We start from the raw sequence: 19,514 nt of genomic DNA on the forward strand, positions 1-19,514 counted from the left end.
TGGTCGGCGATATTTGAACGCCGCGTTACGACCTTGCGTGTCGAATCGACATCGAGATACGTATATACGACAAAGTTGCAAAAGTTGTCAGTGTTGCTTTAATTTACCGTATAAGTATCTTGAGAAACGGGCGGTGTGCGCAAAATGAATTAATAAATAAAATTTCGAAACTTAACGTACAAAGTTTGTGTGAATAAAATTAACTCTTGAGCGTCAAAATGCATGAATTACAAGAGTCAATATTTTGTCAATAATTTCTTCACCACAATAGCATTTTGAGAAATGCAGTATTATGCAAAATTGAGTCTAAAGATTTAAAAGAAAATCTTTCGCCACATCGCAAATGTCAGTTAATGCTTATTTGCTTGTTTCGTGACTAAAGTTCAACCTTTAAATAAAAAAAAAACGAAAGCTAAAAAATTGAAATTACATTAGTGGAGTATAAGCTTTGTTTCAACAGCGTTGAGTTTCACAGTTGTAATTTGCATAGATTAACGTCAACGTGTTAGTTGTTAGTGAAGCGCAATACCACGGTGGAAATCGTTACGTATCGATAGGTGAATAAGGCTATCATTTACTGAGCAGCGAGTTGTTTCAGATAATAATGTGCTTTCATAGTTCCATTTGGCCCTTCCGTTTCCTACGCGACAGCTAATAAAGTTGTTGGCACATATTTGATTTTAGTTTCTTCTACAGCTATTATCATAATTTAATGGTGTGTCGCGTTTTAATATTGAGCAATATTTTAAAGAAATATACGAGTCACTTATTTTTTAAATAATTCTGTTAAAAATTTTATACTTGTACGTTGTAATATTAAATGTAAATATGTATATACTTTGTTATAAACTTTAGTTGCGTTTAAGCAATTCTAGAAGGTTTTAGAATATATAATAATTATGAAACGATTTTGTGGGATAAAAGAATCATATATCGGTATTTAATCCGGTTTTGTATTTTACTAGAATTTCTTTTTAACAATTTAAATAAAATTATAAAACTTTAAAAAAAGTTTTTACATTTTTGCTTAAATAAAATTTAAACAATTGAGTAGAATATATATTAAACTCTGTCTTGTATTATTTTATCATAATAGATTTATTAATATACATATATTATGGATCTGGCACATATAATTTTAAACACATTGCATATAATAAATAAAATAAGAAAATAAAATTATACGCACACATGAAAATTATTTTCTTATCTTTAACACGTTTCTTCCGCCTGTTGCGTGGGTCGCAGAACTTTCCGTTCAAGCCACGTTTGACATTTCTTTTTTTGGCTTAAATTGTGTAAATAATGACAATTTATCAAAGAAAACATTTTTGCTTTACTTTGTAGCGTATTTTTCTTGATAATGATTTTTGCAGTATTATAAATATTATAAGATACTTGTTATAAGTAAAACTGTTAGCTTCGACAACATGGAATATATGTAATCCACACGGCGAAAAGTCATTGAAAATTGCGGCAGGGAACGTGTTAACGTTGTATTATTTTTAATTACCATTAATTGTCTCCATTAATAACGTAATCATGTTTGAATTTTCAGGTGAACAAAAATCATGATACGCATTGAATGATTCGTGATTGGTGACGAAGAGAGATCAATCAAATTAAACGAAGAAAAATGGTATACCGGGGCAGTTTGCAGACAGACGATCCAAGAGATGCGCCGAAGCTGGTTCGAATGTCTCCGTTGCGCAGCAGCAGACCCCCTAATCCCCGGCTAAATTCGCGGGTTGCTATCTCCGTCAAGGATCCGATCTATCACAACTCGTACACGGCGCCAATCGATATCAGTCGAGCGCGAATGATTGAGGAGAGACGGTTGAGTCGCGAGCGGGACATTGAGTCGGTCGAAAAAGTGATTATGAGAACCACCGGTATAAAGATCGGCGCTCCCAGGCTGCGCAATATTAATCAGATTCGCGAAACTGTCTTTATGGACCAGTCGTACACGCCGATCGACAAGATCGGCAAGCTGGAATCGAGAAATCGACCGCGCAGCGTCGCCGTTGGTCTTGAGGAGGGCAACGCCAGGATATCGAGAACCCATAATTCTCTTCTGGCGGACTTGCGAGACCTGGAGAGATTGAGAACCACTCCACCGACGCAAAGAAATCACAAAGGTTTGTCGCTGAGAACAGAAAGATCGGAACCAAAGTCGGTAATTTTGAGCAAGAAGAGTGACACGCCGACTTCGGCGAAAATTCGGTCGGACATCTTTAGGATCCAGCAGATGTTCCACTCAGCAGATCCCTCGTCTAGAACGGTCACGAAGAGCAATGATAGAAAAATCAGCAGCGACTCGGAGAAGAAGGAGAGGAAGTCTGGCACGGAGATCACCAGGACCCGGCTGCTGGCGCAGAAACTTTTGGAAGCATCTAGAAGTAATCGGGAATCCTTGAAGGATCGTTGTAACAATCCAAAGAACGTGTCGAATAAAGGCAAAAACACAAACGGAAAAGTGTCGAATAAGCTCCTTCAAGAGAAACTCCCGGAGAAGGATTTAAGAGACAAGAAAAAGGAGAAGGAGGAAGCGAATTCAGGTGATCAGCCGCGTCCACCTGTTCGTAGAAGGAGGGACTCGAAGAATCGAAGGTGGAATGACGCGAATTATTCCGCGGACGAGCGTTCACGGGAGTCAGAAGATCGAGGAGTTCGCAATCCTGATTATGAGGAAGACCGATGGAACGGGGCAGCAAGTGCGGAAGAGAGTTCTAAGACCAGTTCTAATCTGGAAAGACCGGATATTCTGGACGGGCTGTTGAAGGAGTCCGACCGGCAGCTGACGGAGCTAAAGAACGATCTTGGTGAGAGAGGACGTTCGCGGAGTCATTGGCGAGGATTTGTGCAATCCATGAGGCTGCATGACGTCGAGCTTCACTCCGACAGCGAAGATCAGCGAAAGGGTGAGTGTGCAAAACATTTTGTATTCGAAAAGCAGCATTTGAACTTATCAAATTATTTTAAGTCTTTTTGTTTATAAAGCACTTTTCAAATTTATTAAATTTTTTATAGTATAGATCAACTTTTAAAATATAAATTAACCACTGAAACGATGCAAAAATCGAAGAAAGGAGAAAATTATGTTGATGAATTGTATTAATTTAATTTTTTTTAAACATATTTATTTTTTCAACAAAGTTTGTAGAAAAATATGCCGAGTTTCTGGAATAATTTGATAATTTGTGAAATGTTGCAAAATATCTTGTGTTTCATGTTATCTTTGTTACACATTGCATGATTTGTTAACACAGCTTCATTAAAAAGGGATGTTCATCTCGCACTACGTACTCGTAGAAAAATTTTCGCTTTTATTACATTAATATTCGTAGGCCGTTAAATGCCTGATTGTAATTTGAAAAAAGAGGGACACTTTTTTAAGCCGACGGATTCGATTAATGACGTTTGTCGAAGTGTGTGAAGTTAGAGTACAATTGGCGTGCCCGTTAATCCATCGGGAACCGAAGCACCCCTATTTTTAGGCGCTCCCTCATACCCTCTCATTTGCTCGCTCAGTTGTATCACTATCGCAGGTCAGGGTAGTGTAGTCCAAATATAGAATGTAAATGTATCCCTCGAACATATGTCTGTACATATGGATTTAGCTGGGACGTACAGCCTCTTCTCTAATTCTATGGTAAAATCTCCTATTTGATGATTATCTCAAGCTTTTCGAGCGTTCGATTGTGTATCACAAAATAAATCTATGTGCATGATATAAGATCAAATCGGTACTTTTCGAGCATGAAATTTGCAAGCTCAAACGCTCCGTTTATTTGTTGCTTTTATTGCATCAATAATTTTATTTTATTTTATTTTTATGTATTGATTAATAATAGTTATTTGTCGTCACGCTTCAACAACGCTTTTGATTCGTATTGCATGCTTTAGCATTATTTATTTTTATTTGTTACCTTTAGATACTTCCAAAATAATTTTCCAAAATCTTATAATTCTTAATTAATTTATAATAAAATTTTCCTTTTTTATTATTACTTTATTTGAATAAAGTTGAAGAATCAAATAAATTTAATGGATGGAAGCCACTGTTAGCTTGTTACATATATATTTAATAAGCGTTTGTCTCTTTGTCTTATAATCAATATAATTGATGCAAATTACAAATATGCAAATGTCGAAAATGTCGATATGGTCTCACGGTTAACGCTTCCAGGAAGTTTTGTGATTCTCTGCGTGTGAATGCGAGTTCAACTTGAGCGGAATGGCATCGCCGCCACTTTTAGTTGAACGCAACGAAAAAAAGTGCTCGGTAACAGGCGCACCTTGTGTATTGCTCTTTTATCCTAGCTAAGCATTCTTATCTGCGACTTATCGTTTTATATGTGGACTCACTATATCTCTACTTACGTACGTGCCCGTCCGATAAGTCAAGCATGTTGATATGGGTCATAATTCTCAGATAATGCAGTTGACAGCGTCCATATTGTAAATGCAATATATGGAATAACAAAAAAAAAATATAAAAATTTAGACTTAAAAATTAAAAATTAAATTAAGAACTGATGATTGAATACGTTTTTTTATTGGATTGAAAATGCTACATAAAAAGAGGTATAGAAAAGATAAATTTTTTTTATAAAATAACTAATGCCATCTTTATGTCGAAATTTATGATTTCTAATATTAATATTAAATTAAAATGTATTTAAAATTGCATGAAATAAATTGTCTATCAAATGTATTAAAATTATTATTGAGAACTTTGTGTCGCCTTTGCAAAATGGATATCGTTACATTACGCTGACTATACGTAATCTTCCTGCAATGCGATGCCGACGTACACTTTCTCTGTCTCTCTCTTTCTTTAAGAAAGTCCTGTAAAGCAGCCGCGTCAAGAAAAATTTTTGAATCAAAAGATCTCGGGTCGTCGGTGGCTGCGAAGGGGTTAATCCTTTCGCGTCGCGGTGAAATACCGCGTTTATGCTTGAACTATGCACCTATGCCCGACTGCTATATGCTCGAATACTTGGCTGTTCACGTAACACTGCGCTCTCGTCTCGAAAGCCAGAAGGAGCAGGCTTTTCCCTCGCGTCGCAGAAGACACGATATTTACATTCTCACGGCATCGCGAAAGTTTTCCTAAACGAAGAAAACGTGCGTATCGCGGCGTGTGCAATTAACAGCCCGATGACACGTAATCATTTATATCGTTTATCTCAGCAAGTTCGCAATTTAATTGCATAAACATCGCGCGATGTAAGATTTGACTAACACGAACGGAATAATTATATTGCACTTGATTGTGCATAAATATTCTGCGCTTTATTATGTTTTAATGTAATAATCTGATATATCATGATATATTGCGAAAATGCTTTTTCTTAACAAGAATTCTTTAGACATTTTTCTGAATTTTTCGACACAACATAAATTATTTAATATGATAAATAGAAGCGTTTTTACACGCTCATGTAGTAACTTTTTACGATTCTTCTAATCGCACTAAATCTCAGTCACGACGTGCAAAGATAATAAAATCGATTCCGGTGATCGTGGGAGAACGGAAGAGTCGTGTGTAACCAATTATAGACACAATGGGGCACTATCGACGATAATTGCAATCGATATCGCCGCGTGTTGCATCGGAAGTACCCAAATTCCTTTTCACACGCACGCACGCACATACGCAGGCGGTTACACAAGTTTTCCTAATATAGGGTGTCTTAAAATATTTGATTTGATTTCTAAAAAGGATTTCTGAGCTGCTCTTTTTTTTTGAATAATTTTGAAAAGTCATTTGTAGTTACAATTTTTTAATATGCACATTTTTTTATTTTAATAGAATAGAGTTTGTATAAATTTTGATAAGTAATTAGAGATTCTTAGTTTTTTTTTTATTTATTTATTTCAAAAAGTCTTGATACTTTAACGCACACATTGTAATTAATGTAATCAGTTATTAAAATTAAAATTAGAGATTTTACTCTGCATATAAATTGTCGAATTTCTACTGCAGTCATTAATTGCAGTTTTTTAAATAACTTTTAATTTTTAATATAAAAAATTAATTTCTAGATTTTTAGCTTCAATTAATTACAAATTTTTAGTCAAACTTCCGCTATTTCTTTATTTTGCTTAATTTTATATCTTGCTTCTCTTCTAATTTCCGCGAAATAAAATTTCTGTAAAGTGAAGATTGACTTCACAAATTCTTTAACAAAATCACATTGTTAAAAGACACCCCATATAATTTTTGTCTTGCTAGCGGCCCTTGCCCTTGAGTCTACGCCCTAATATTGATCCAGCATTCCCACTACATCGGTCTCATCCCCTCTTTCTTCGACCCCGCCGTTGGGGGCCGTTGATCGTTCCAACGTCGTTGTGATGCGCTACATCGCCAGTGTAAACGTGACTGCCAAACCGTTAACATTTAACAGAACCAATCGATAGTGTTGTACGTTTCATTCAACGACGATCTCCTTCTTCTCCTGCACCTCCTTCATCTTTTTCGCCGCCGTCACCTCTTTTCAACCCGTCACGATGCTGCCCTATGTCATGAAATATCTTAGTGCTTGCGGGACCACGCGGTAGGATACACGCGCTCCGTTGTAACCGGCGGACATGGTGCTCTGCGACGTTTGTGACAGCAAAGGTGAGAGTAACTTTTTTTCTTTTCCTCCTTAATGGGAAAATTCTGGAGAAAGAGGATGATTTTGGACCAGTTCGTGACGTTGTCATGACAAAAAAATTATTCTCTTAAATTTTTAATCTTGATGACCTTGAAATTCTGCAATATTGCTCAAGAAACATATTTGGGAATCCAAAGTCTTAGGCCTGATTTACAATGCGCTTTTTGTATATTGTTTCTTGCTTTCTGATTTTTGTACTTCTGCTTTTTATGTGTTTGTCGCATGGAGAGAAACACCGTGATTTATAATTTCTTCTTTCTGAATTTTCGAAGGAAAATATGTCTTTACGCAAAGGCAGAAAACAAAAAAGATATTGTAGATTGGGGTTTTTGGGGGATGTATGAAAATTTTTGAAAAAACATTTAGAGAAAATTTTTGAAAAAAAAATTAGAGAACTAAGATTTATTTTTATAAATTATTATTTTATAACAATTTATCGATTAAAGCTGTAGCTTTAGAATATTAAAACATTATATATATATATAAATGCGCTAATTTTATCAAATATTATTTTTTTAATTCTTTTTATACTATAAACTTTATCGTATAGGTTTGGTCTTAAAAGATTAATACAGAATTTTCTGAAAATATCTGCTTTTTTTTCATAATTATGAAATTTTAGTAAAAAAATCTTGAATAAGGACAAATTTTAAGAAATAATAAAATTAGAAAATATTTTTTATATCTTTATTAATTTTTAATGTAAAATCTTACATAAGCAATTTTAAATTTAAGAGCCTTAAAATAAAAAATCCAAGATATTTGCAGAGACAAATGCGATTATGTTTTCCGTGATCATTAATTAAAATTACTATCTCGAAACGTTATCTCTCTACAACTGCCGCCAGCGAAAAGGTCATAGATTTTTCTTGTACAGAAAAATTCCGCAGCAGAAGGGAAAGTTTGCGGAATGTTACCGCGGATATGACAACAGGAAATTGTGTGTCTTCAGAATTTCCGAGAGAGAAAAAGTTTGTGAGAAACACGATGTGACGCACACGTGCACATAGTTCGATCGTGTGAGTAGTACGTGTGGGTTCGACCCTTAACGTGAGAAGATGAAATTTTATGACATTATACAATTTTCCGCAAACAATCTTACAGATGGCTAGTGATTCTTTTAGTTTTGCACGCAAATTCGCAAAAATTTTGCATTAATCCGACGTATATGTTGGCGAAGTGTATTATGTCAAAATAATCTTGTTTTGCTTATATACGGTGGCTTATGAAAAGGTAGTCAGAGCTTTTTTTCACCGTTAATGCTAATAAAAATTTTATACATCAAGATGTTCAAGTTGTAAAAGAATAGGGTACATATATTTGAAATTTTAAAGAAATTGAAAGGGAAATATTTGCTGATTTATATTGAAGAGAAATGAATAGAAAAATACACGAGTCATCGTCAAGATGATTTATAAATTGTATAATAAAATCTTTCATGCTCTTCATACAAATTGACGATGATTTGCTGTGCTGTTTGCCAAGCCATTTACAGCAAAATGCACAGCGAAGGTGAGAGAAATCTGTGATAGTTGCGTGGCAAATGCCTGACATTTTCACCCTGACGCGCATGAATAAGCATGGAATTGCTTCTCGAAAGTGAATACTGTAATTTTGATGTGTTATCCTAAAAATACACCTTTAACGAACCTGATTTCTCAAATATTAGCACGTTAATTAAAAATCGATATCTCTCGTCTTTTTTATAAGTAAATTTTATAATATGCGATTACCAGTTTTTCGCATATTATAAACATCTTTTTAACAATACATAGACAATTTTCTCACGAATATATACATAATTTGTTGAACTTTTTAAAAAGTTCAATTTTGCGATGTTTTCCGTTGAAACGAATTTATTTGATGTTCCGTGATCTTTAGAACTGGATGCATTTGTTGAAACCCCGGGCGTGACGCGATTGACTCGGGAACAATGCAGTTCGGCGTGGCGAAAGTTTCTATTTATGGGCACATGGTACAGAGACATATAACACGCATACCGTGGATTGTACCACGATTGTACGAGCCGTACCGAGAAGAACCAGATTAAAACTCCAGACTAAGCGGCTCTGGAGATTACGATGGCTGGCCGGGACTCGACGTAAACAAGCCTCGTTATGCACTTAATTACGAACGTAAATGCACATGCTGCTGCACATATGCGCGTTTGAGAACTCTGTTTAGCCATATTTCAAACATTTCTCTCGAGTGTCCCTTGTGAGCTCGAAAATGTTTACGAGAAAATTCTGAAGTGGGCGTAAAATCTACGTTGCGCATATCTTTGGAGCCGAAAACCACTCTCCAACTGCATCTCTCTTTCTCCGCATTTTATCTTATTTTCAAGTATAGCTATCGTAGTTCATTGAGCTTTTCAATTTAAATTGCGAAACTTGGGAGCAATCTTTACGACTTTTGTTCGACTGGTTGCGATAGCATCCCGACTCGCACCCTTGTTTATGCTTAATAAGAGATAATGTCAAATTAATCGATATAATGCGAGCTTTGTGCGCGCATCTGGTTTGCGTAAAATAACGCGGAGGAATCACGATACACATTTGTGATTTCCGCTTGCATTACAAGCCGTGACCTATTTTAATATCAAATATTCAACAATGCAAGCAAGTATAAAAAGCACAAGGTTGACCTATTTTAATATTAAATAAGATTTCAGCAAATGAGGATAATAACAATTTGTTTCCACTCTTTATATATTCTATTATTTTACCAATTTTCTTATTATATAAATAGCAATTAGAGAAATGAAATACATAATATAATATTCATTATTTCATACAACGATGATTATAATAAGGCATTCAATGCAGTGTTGAATAATAGAAGATATCTGTCGCTGAGTTTTGCCGCAGGCGCCTGCTTATCGCAGCTTTTATTCCGTAGGAAAGAATTCTTATCGGGGAGAAATGCGCCCGGAATATTATACCGTGCATTTCGAAGCACTGAGCAACATCCTGAAATCTGTCTTGTCATTAAAATTTAATTATATGTTTAATGAGTCTCTCGACGGTTGCGTAAATAATGGCGTGCGGCATTAACGCCGACAATTTTAATTATCTTTACATTGAAAATTCAGAATTATACAGTCTTCTTGCGACATCTTGCAACAATTAAAAGTTTATGGCAAGATTATTTCTTCAAAGTTCGCTATTGTTTCACTTGTTCGTAAAATCACTGTTTTATTTTGTTCTTGAAATTGAATACAATAGATGCTAATTATAATCCCTTAAATTACTGCAACGTAATTTGTATGCACAATTTTATTATTTCAAAATAGAACAAAGATCCAAGTGCAACGTGTGCGAAGAAGTATTTAAAGTGCGTTCGTTTGCAACGACATTAATAGATATTGCCAAAATATGCATAATATGAGTTTGCAACGAGTACAAATAAAATATGTATGTGTTAAATATATATGCTAAAGATACATTCAAACAGTTCAATTCAATTCTTCGACTCGAAAGATATAAACTGTTTGACATGCAAACAGATCCATACTACTTAATCATCTGACATTTCCGAGTACTATTTGAGAATAATTTTATCTGAATGAGAGAATAAAATATTATTTTGAACATTGAGCAAAGTAATTATTTTAATACAAAATTAAGCTAAATGTTAATAACATTTTATACAAATTTTTATACTTTTTATTAATTTTTTAATCAATTTGTTTTATTTAATTAATATTTTATATAGTAATTTTATGAAATAGAATTGAAACATATTTTCCCATAAAGATTCCTAAGTTTTATTTTACACTAAAGCCGAATTGCAAAAATCATCGGTTCTTAAAGCAATACATTACACGAGACACACCGTCACCGAATTACACAGACCGACAAATTGCTGTGGTGGCGATGGTGTAATTCAATTCAGCGATCTGTCGGTGGTCGCGTTGTAGAGGGGAAGGGGCGATACCAAATTATTACTTATGGTGTTCCCGCGGCGGTCGCCGTGGCATAATGGCGAAATTCCGGGAAGGCGCGGTGTGGGACGGCATTCTCTCTTATGGGAAGAGAGATGCATCACAAGCAACATGGTGTCTTCGCTCGCATCGTCGTCGTGCGTGACAATTCGCCGTGCTTCGCACAGTGACATTAGCTTCATCGAATGGTCACGCGATAGTGCTGGAGATGATAGTTCTTATGTTAAACAACCCGCCTCGAATCGAATTTGAGAGAAAAAGAAGATGGAGGATTCGAATTACTTAATTATACTTGATTTAACCTTCGAGGCTGCTTCTTGTCGGTAGCCATTCACGGAACTAAAACATTTTTCCCCTTGTATTGCTCGAGGCAGACCCGGACGGCCTGATGGGATCATTAGCTCGATGAGCTTTTCCTTTGCAGCCCATATATTGTGCGAAATTGCGTGGAAGTTTAATTTTTCACGTCATTGAAGACCCACAGATTTTTTAAGAATTCAAAGAGGACGTTAATTATATAGAACTTTTAATAATCTTGTTTGATTAGAGAGATAATTAATTAATTGCAAGTTTCGTTTTTTAGATCGTCGTAACTATTGTAGATTGAAGTTGTTTCTGAGAATTTTTATCTAATTAGAGAGAGATTATAATTAATTTTGTTATACATATAATAGTTATTAATTGTTTCATTAGAATAATTATCCTTCTTCTCACGTATGCTAATTTGATTACAACTTCATTTGAATGAAAAAACAATTTTCAGCAAAGGGAGGTGTAACGTGCAGTTGCAATCAAGTGCATCTTGTCGATGATATCGTGGTATCCATTTGCGGAGGAAGTTTGCGGTTTTTTAACGAACCCAAAAGTTGTTCTATTAACGGAAACCGGAAACTTAAACTGTACTTGCCCAGCTGATTGAAATTCGGCGTAAAGATAAAATTTCCTGCCGAACGATCCTTTTCTTGGTCAGCGATCGTTGACACGACCGGTCAATCCCGTTCACTTACGATCGCATGACCACTTAAGCATCGCGTACATCCTGTTAACGAAGGAATATTGCCTCGTTAACACGTTAAACTGACGCGTACTTAAAAAAAAAAAAATTGCGTTAAATTAAAAAATTTTTATCTATTATATTTTCGCGCGACACGTATGTGTATTCAATTTTAATAATTATCAATAATCATACTCAATTATGTTAATTACTGGGCACAATTGTAAAATGAACACTGTTAAATTTTTATTTCATAATTTATTATGCAATTTTGCGACAATAACACTTGCGACAAATTAATATCTCTATTTAAAATAGCGATCTTAACAATATTATTATAACAGACGCAACTTAAACAGTTGTCAAAAGCCATTCACGTCACGTTATATTCGCGAATATATTACTAAGTACGTTCGCATTCTCTCACGTGAAGAATGCCTATACCAGAATATAAAAGCGGTTGTGAACATAATTTACTTTCCGCAGTATAATGCCGCGAATCCTTCAATTTTCTCGTTCAGCGGAATCTTTATTTGTCCATTCATAGATGCTCGTTTCTAGTAGAAACCGTACAAACTAGTAGTTTCCTTCTTTACATTTTGACAACTTTATTGACACACACAACTCTTACGCCTCATCTTTGCAGAAAATTTATCTAGCTTCCTATTCGTTACATTGTGGCGTTTAGTCGTCTATTCATCTACACCTTATATTTTAATTTATTCATATATTCTATTTACAATTATCTGTCTAATGTTTAGTTTATTTCTGCATAAACAATAATTTTTATGAATGCATTGCTTTATGTATTCTTAACTTCTTCAATTATAGGATGCTCACGTGCAATTACACACGCAATTTCAATACCACAATTTTTTCAATTCTTCCTTCTAAGATCTCTGTTATTTATAATTAATCTACGAAACCTTGATTTGTGCTTTGGTGCATTTTTTTTTATTTATAAATGTTGGAGAACCATAAATGACGGTAACGGTAAACCTTCAAGAACGGATGTTAGATATTTTTTCTTGGATGTAAATATTGTGTGTGTGTGTGTGTGTGTGTGTTGTATGGCCTCGGGCTGAACGAACGCGATGTTACGCGGATGTATAGAAACGATTTTGCTAATATTTCCAGCGGAAATGCAAAGCGTTGCCTCACGACGGTCGGCATTCGCCATTACGTCGGTTCCTGCTATCTTATTAAAGACTCGGAAGAGCAACCAGTTATTTTTTCATTATTTTTTACTGGTATAAAAAGAAACTGTAGTGCAAAAATCAAGATAAATATGTGTTTTAAATTGCAAAGATCTAATTAACAAATTGTGTGAATAGGAATGGCAGGAAGCTTTATCGTTGATTTATCGCCATATTTGATTCATGTTAATTACATCCTACTTCCGATCTCTAAGAGTGTAAGTTAAAATCTGGAGATTTTAAAGAAATCTCGCACATGAAAACAGCATCGATCCAATCACGCTAAAATGGTGACAATATACACGGACGATCGCGTAATCGCGGGAGCGACGGCGCCGAGGTTGAGAACTCGCATAATTGGAGTCAACGATGCGTACCGAGTGGCCTCGGCCATTGTCTGCATACAGTTATTCGATTATACCGCGGACACGTTCCGAACAATTCGCACCGTCGACAAAAGTGTGCGCTGAAATGTCGCGCTGTCGCAGACAATGACGCGTCTCGTAATATTGCGTGATGAAATATTGGAAATATTAACTGAAAAGACGAGGGCAATAATAGCAAATTTACATAAGAGTATGAAGCAGTTTGTACAAGTCATCGTATTGTTCGGCGAAATTCACGCTGACAATCCCTGAGAAAGATGGCATTAAAAGCATGGAAATTAATTTTGTCAACTTACGATTCCGAAAGTTTCGGTTTGCGGTTTTTTACGTATTCATTGATTTTTCATCGATAATAACAATTTTTTTATGTGCACCATGTAGCAAAAAAAGATACATCTCGAAGTATTCACGCAGTGCGCATTACATAAATATTTAATATGAAATAAAATAGAATACAACAATTATAAACAAAATAGAAAATAAAAATAGGTCAAATTTAGATAAATTAATAATAAAAAAATTAAAACATAATATGATCTCTTTGAGAGCGCATGCCTCCAGCTTTCAATGACATTTTGTTTAGACTTTTAATTTGTGATGCACTCCCTAATACAGACACGCTTTTCGCGCTGATTCAGCTGTTTCGTACGCAATCTCGACGAGCGGTGCACGACACGCGATACTATATCAGTGACATAGTGCAACGTACTGACTACTCCGACGCGTCATTGACCTTGCTCGAAATAAAATTACCGCCGTCACAAGCGGAATTATGTCGCTTTTCGGAACACGAGCTTGAAGAAGCTTCGTTACGCTGTCGTCGTGTTGGAAGTGGTGACGCAACGCCGTCGTGACCGTCAGGGATGAATTTAACCCGTTAAATCCTGAACGTGGAGAATGAAAGGCCTCTTGAACATGTGCCATTTGTCTCCGTCATTCTACTTTTATAATAAAAGATGCTGTTAGCATCATAATATTAGAAACTTGATATTGATCTCAGTAGTTGCAGTAGCTGCAAATTATTTTATAATATTCTAATTAAATTACAAAAAGAAAACAACAATTACGATCTTAACGTAGATAAGAAACGACTGTGAATTTCTAGAGATAAATCAAACAGTTCTCGTCTCTTGACGTTTTATGACGAGTATTAAATAAACAGTTTTTACAATCATTAATTTTGCCGTTAAAAAAATTATTACATTTATCTCATTAATTATTCCAATTATCTCAGCCTTCTCTTTTCCTTGATTCTCGATAAATCGCCTATGTATCTTCCTCTCATCTTCTCGCCACGTTTTTTGTGCAAGCGTTTCTGGAATTGGTGGAGACTGAGCGGAGATACTTATACGGTGTACCGTTTACGCATTCCTCTCATGCTGGTCTACTACGCGTGTCCAGCTGCAACTGTGCACTCCACACGGGCTCCTTTTTCATTCCATTTCCAGCCCCGTCGCCGTGTGTGCCTCCATCTTCCTTCTGCTTTGAGCGAACGTCTTTAGCTCTTTTCTGCGCGCTGACGTGTACCAGAAGAATGCTCGTGTTGCCCGAGAGCTCGATTGCCGACGGCGTTCGTCGTTTTATGTAAGTCGAACTAGCGCATAGCCGCGATTAGAGGACGATCACGGTCTTACGGAAAGGAAAAATCACTTTTTGCACCGAAACAAAGCGGTCGATCCTTAATTATCAAACGACATTTAATTGACACGTCTAGTGATCATTGTGCAAAGTTCAGAATAAAGCGTGAAATGTGCACAACGAATAGAAAGAAATACTGAAAATTAAAGACAATTTACAAAGAGTGAAACATGATTTTTGGCTTAATATTTTATCTTTTCCAAGCTTTTTATTTTCAAAGCGTTTATGTTTAAATATTATTCTACAGTTTCGATCAAATAAAATTTAAATTTATCAAATTTTTTTACAAAACGTATAATAATTTTTATAATCAAAAAATGCCTTTTCTGCATAAGGCAATATTGAATGTTTAAAACATTTATAAAGTACAAGAAGTGCGAATTATGCTAAAATATCTCTCAGAATCACAGAAGACGAATTTAACAAAGTGGTTTTCGCCGTTTCGATGGCAGCGCAAATTTTCATCGAGAACGGCCACTTCGTATGCATTATAGGGACCAGGCTTGCCGAGGCCCTCCGAGACACAATGAGCAATAGAAGAAACATTCTCCGGGCTTGACCTCACGCACGGCGTGTCACTTAAGTCACGTATACAGACGAACACACACGCACGATTGCACGCGCACGTGTTGCCGCGTATGCGTGCGTCCGTGCGTACTTGCGTACATGTACCTCTTTAAAAGCGCGTTTATCGTCACCCGCCGACATCCTCGTCACTCCCGGCTGCGTTTGGTTATTTATGTACGAGTTCCGTATATATAAGCTGATAAAATAGGGCATCATTCGTGTCTGATAGTTTTCTTCTATGAAATTGATAATGTAGATGAATAATCCTTTGATAAACGAAATTATCAAACAAAACCAAGATATTTGTGGAAAGCAATTTAAGAGAGTGTGTTTTAAAAAGCACGGAAACATTTATTTCAAAAAACAGTCAGAAATTTGTCAAATCAAATCTTGTGATTTTGTTATGCATGAATTGTATAATGTGTTAATTGTAAAAGTCTTATTTTCGCGCATTTTTAAAGCAATCCTAAATTGCGCTTTCATTAATTAAACAAATTTATTCTCTGCCACACGTCTTATATATATTTTTATCTGATTATAATATCGCACAAGACCAGTTGAAAGATGTGAGTCAGCGCGTTTACAGGTTTTGATGCTTCAGAAACAAATTATGTCTCAGGTCTAGCGATATAATAATATTCAATTTTTTTATTATAATCAAACAAGGATTAAACAATACACATATGCATGTAATTATCTATAAATATTTATAGATATTATTATTTTATCTCTTCTGTTAGCTATTTTTGTTCGTAAACTTTTGAAATCTGGGAGAAAGAGAGCGAAGAAATGTTAATACTATTGATGTAATAAAGAATAAAGGAGATCAAGATTAAACAAAATTTAATTATTTTTAACTAATTAGCTCTTGTTGAAAATTGTTGTGCCTCTTATGAAGTTGCGCGTGTCCACTTTCGTGCGAATCCGTCACAAAGGACACGCTCACATTATCGCGGAGAATAATGTGTCCCGCCCTGACCATGAAGTATATGAGTGCAGCTGTATATAACATGTGCATGCAGTCGTCATGTTGGTACGTTAACAGAAATGTGTGTGTGTGTGCACAGATAGATGTATGCGCGCTGGTATGTGTGCATGTAGCGAAAGAGACCGCTTGGCTAACACACACCGAAGAGTTCTCACAATCAGTACAATCTCTCTGTAATCGTGTACACGGTGATTCGTTAAAAAAAAAATCATGACTTATCTCTTACATGTTGCATTTAGCTATCCGATATTGCGCGACTAAACAACATCAACGTTGATGTCTTCCCATTATTTTTATAACCAAATTATAGATAAAAATTTTTTTATTAAAAACTAGAATCTACATTTGTAACATTAATATTTTTTATAAATTTTTTTAGGTCGGAATAATCGCTTCCAACACGTTTTCTTTATAATGTCTAATATGTAAAAAGTTTTTAATATATCGTAAACAAGATTAATGCAATTTATTTATACGCAATTTTGTGCACGTGTTAATGAAGTATACGCAATTGCTACCAGTGAATTCTATTTGGATTTATTTGAAGAGATGTGTAATCAGAGTATAGCGAAAGGATCGAAGTGAAAGGAAAATGATTTGAGAATAACATATGAATTATGACATGATATATGATTTATAAATGCAGAACAGATGCTAAAAGAATGCTAATGAATAAACAGTGCATATGTTAATGAAATAAATATTTGATATCGATGAATCATAGCAATGTTCAACTGAACAATCAGCGCGATTACTTATTTTGTTTAAAAATATATGAAGCTATAAATTGTGCTTAGAAATATATATGAATCTATAAATTGTGCTTATAAATATACGGATCTATAAATTTTGAACGTTTTGTAGTGTTAAAGTTTGATAAAAAGTATATTCAATTTGACAGCCAGGTATGAGCACTTTTGTTCGGTATCACCGTGTATGCACAGGTACACACGTGTGGTGTGCACGCCGTCACGCACACGCGTGCGACGCCTTGTACACGACAACGTGAGCGTGAAGCCCGAGAGGGCCTTTCAGTCCATGCCGAGACCGCGTGCGGTGTAGACCCCGCGATTTCCGAAACGGAGAATCGTTGTCGAATTGTCGAGGAAACTGCGCGCAATTGCGAAGATTCGCGTCGCCGAACACGAAGGATCGAAGGACGATCGACGACCGTGACCGGCGACAGCAACGCAGAGCATTCGCTCGGAAATCAATCGGCAAGGATCAAGCCAAAATGCTGGCCTACATCATCGGTTTTCTCTACGTTTACGCCGAACTGCTCCGTTTAGAGCTGCAGATAATGATACACTCGGACCAGTACAAGCTCGCCAAATTTCTACTATAAGAAAAGATCCGTCGAGTCCGTTTAGGAAATGAGAAAAAATAACTGCGCCAGAAGAATATTTTTAATCCACAAAAATATAAGCTTTGCGGAGATTTGTGCAAAGATCAATTATCTATCAATTCATGTAAAGAATAATAAAAAGAGGAAACATGATCCGATGAAAAATTGCATAAGCGCAAGAAAAATTGAATTCTACGAGGTCATGAAATTCATGCTGGAACAAAAGTATCACACGAGTGTGGAATTAAAGTTCTGTGACAAGTAAAAAAAATATCTAGAGAGAAAGAATTATACTATGAAAAGATTGCGTGAGACAAGAAAAAAAATTCTGTATTTGAAAGAACAGAAAAAAATGTTGAAATTTTTGTCATAAGAAAGACTACTTGAATTTATTGTTTAAAAAATATCTAGCAAGACTGTCTCTTGAAGTCAGTTATAAAATCAATTTTAAAAGATAATAAAAGGAGATGATAAAAAATAATAAGTAGAAAAGATAATAATGCATTTAGAAGAATACCGGATTTTTCAAATTTCGATAGGGATTCGAGATAAAAAAGACTGATTGATATTTCTGACAGCTCTTCCGCGGTCTATAATATCGATACTGATTTGCATGGAGCTCCATGACGCCAGGAAATGTTAATTACACTCCTCCCGGTCAAGAAGCCTTTATTAAAAGAGCTGATTTGTTCCGAGATTAAATTGCCTTATTAATTTCGAATTTAATTATTATCTTGAAGATGAAGAACCATATCTCGTGACAGTGCAAATAAATAAATATAGTAAATATAAGCAATGTGTGAATAAAAAATATTACTGTGTAAAAAAAGCAAAAATAAATTGTTTCTGAAATTTAATAAAAAAAATATAAAAGCAATTATACTCTCTATTTTGTAAAAAATACACTGGAAGAAGCATTGAAAATTTGAATGTTGGAAAAAATTCCATAAATACAATTCTTTCATTATTGTACTCTTTCTACCGTTTATTGAAATAATATTGGCTAGTAATGAATGTTTTGTGAGGTTAAAGCCAAATTTTTCAAGTAATATTTCTTTCCAAATTATATTCTTTTCACTAAGTATTCAAAGAATTTCCGCTCTGAGATAGAGGTTCCGTGTGTGTGTGTGTGAGACTTGACTCGAAAAGTCCACTATTTCGTAGAAGCTCTCGAAAATTACTCGATGAGAGAAGTTCCGTCACTGACACCCACTATTATTAAATGGTTTGAAGGCAATATCTAAATTTACCAGCGACGTCAAAGTCGCTGTTATAAGTTTTCGCACGTGATCTCCGGCTACGAGCTGTCGCTAATGAAGTAACCAATTAGACGGACTCACCGATGCATGATCTTACACATATACATTTAAGGTGGTCAAAAGAGTGTATCAACAAGTACAACGTCCGGTTGGCGTGGCGAAAAAGGCCCCGCAAAATCGGGCGCATCCGGAAAACGAGAAGTGAAAGTGCGTTTTGCACAAGATGATGGTAACCCCGTCGTCAGAATAACGGCGAGTGCAGCCGGCATCGGTTGGCGCATCAGTTTCGGAGCGACGAACGCCGAATGCAGCAACGTCATCGCGTTAGATCGAAAGATCGCGCGGATTTCATAACCCCATTAATAATTAATGGCAGCATTAATTCATGAACTTGATTTGACCCGACTCTGTGGTGAAGTTCGTCGCTGTCTTCGATAATTCATGACGTTGTAACGCAAAAAGTAGTGTTGTGAGACATATCATGCTCCGATCTTCCTCAATCTCACCGTCCAGGATGCGTCGAGACGGCAGGA

General features: G+C 35.6%; 1 protein-coding gene across 2 annotated transcripts in view; it reads left to right on the top strand.

The window, feature by feature from the left end:
• LOC105679837 (uncharacterized) overlaps nt 1–19,514 on the top strand; it is a 31,655-nt gene that overhangs the window by 5,146 nt on the left and 6,995 nt on the right. For both annotated transcript variants that reach the window (XM_012380117.2, XM_012380118.2), the window contains one exon: nt 1,559–2,921. In XM_012380117.2, coding sequence (XP_012235540.1) covers nt 1,637–2,921 — 1,285 coding nt within the window. In that variant the 5' untranslated portion in view covers nt 1,559–1,636. The remainder of the gene's footprint in view (nt 1–1,558; nt 2,922–19,514) is intronic.

The sequence above is a fragment of the Linepithema humile genome, chromosome 1, assembly GCF_040581485.1.
Source record: "Linepithema humile isolate Giens D197 chromosome 1, Lhum_UNIL_v1.0, whole genome shotgun sequence".
Classification (NCBI taxonomy): domain Eukaryota; kingdom Metazoa; phylum Arthropoda; class Insecta; order Hymenoptera; family Formicidae; genus Linepithema; species Linepithema humile.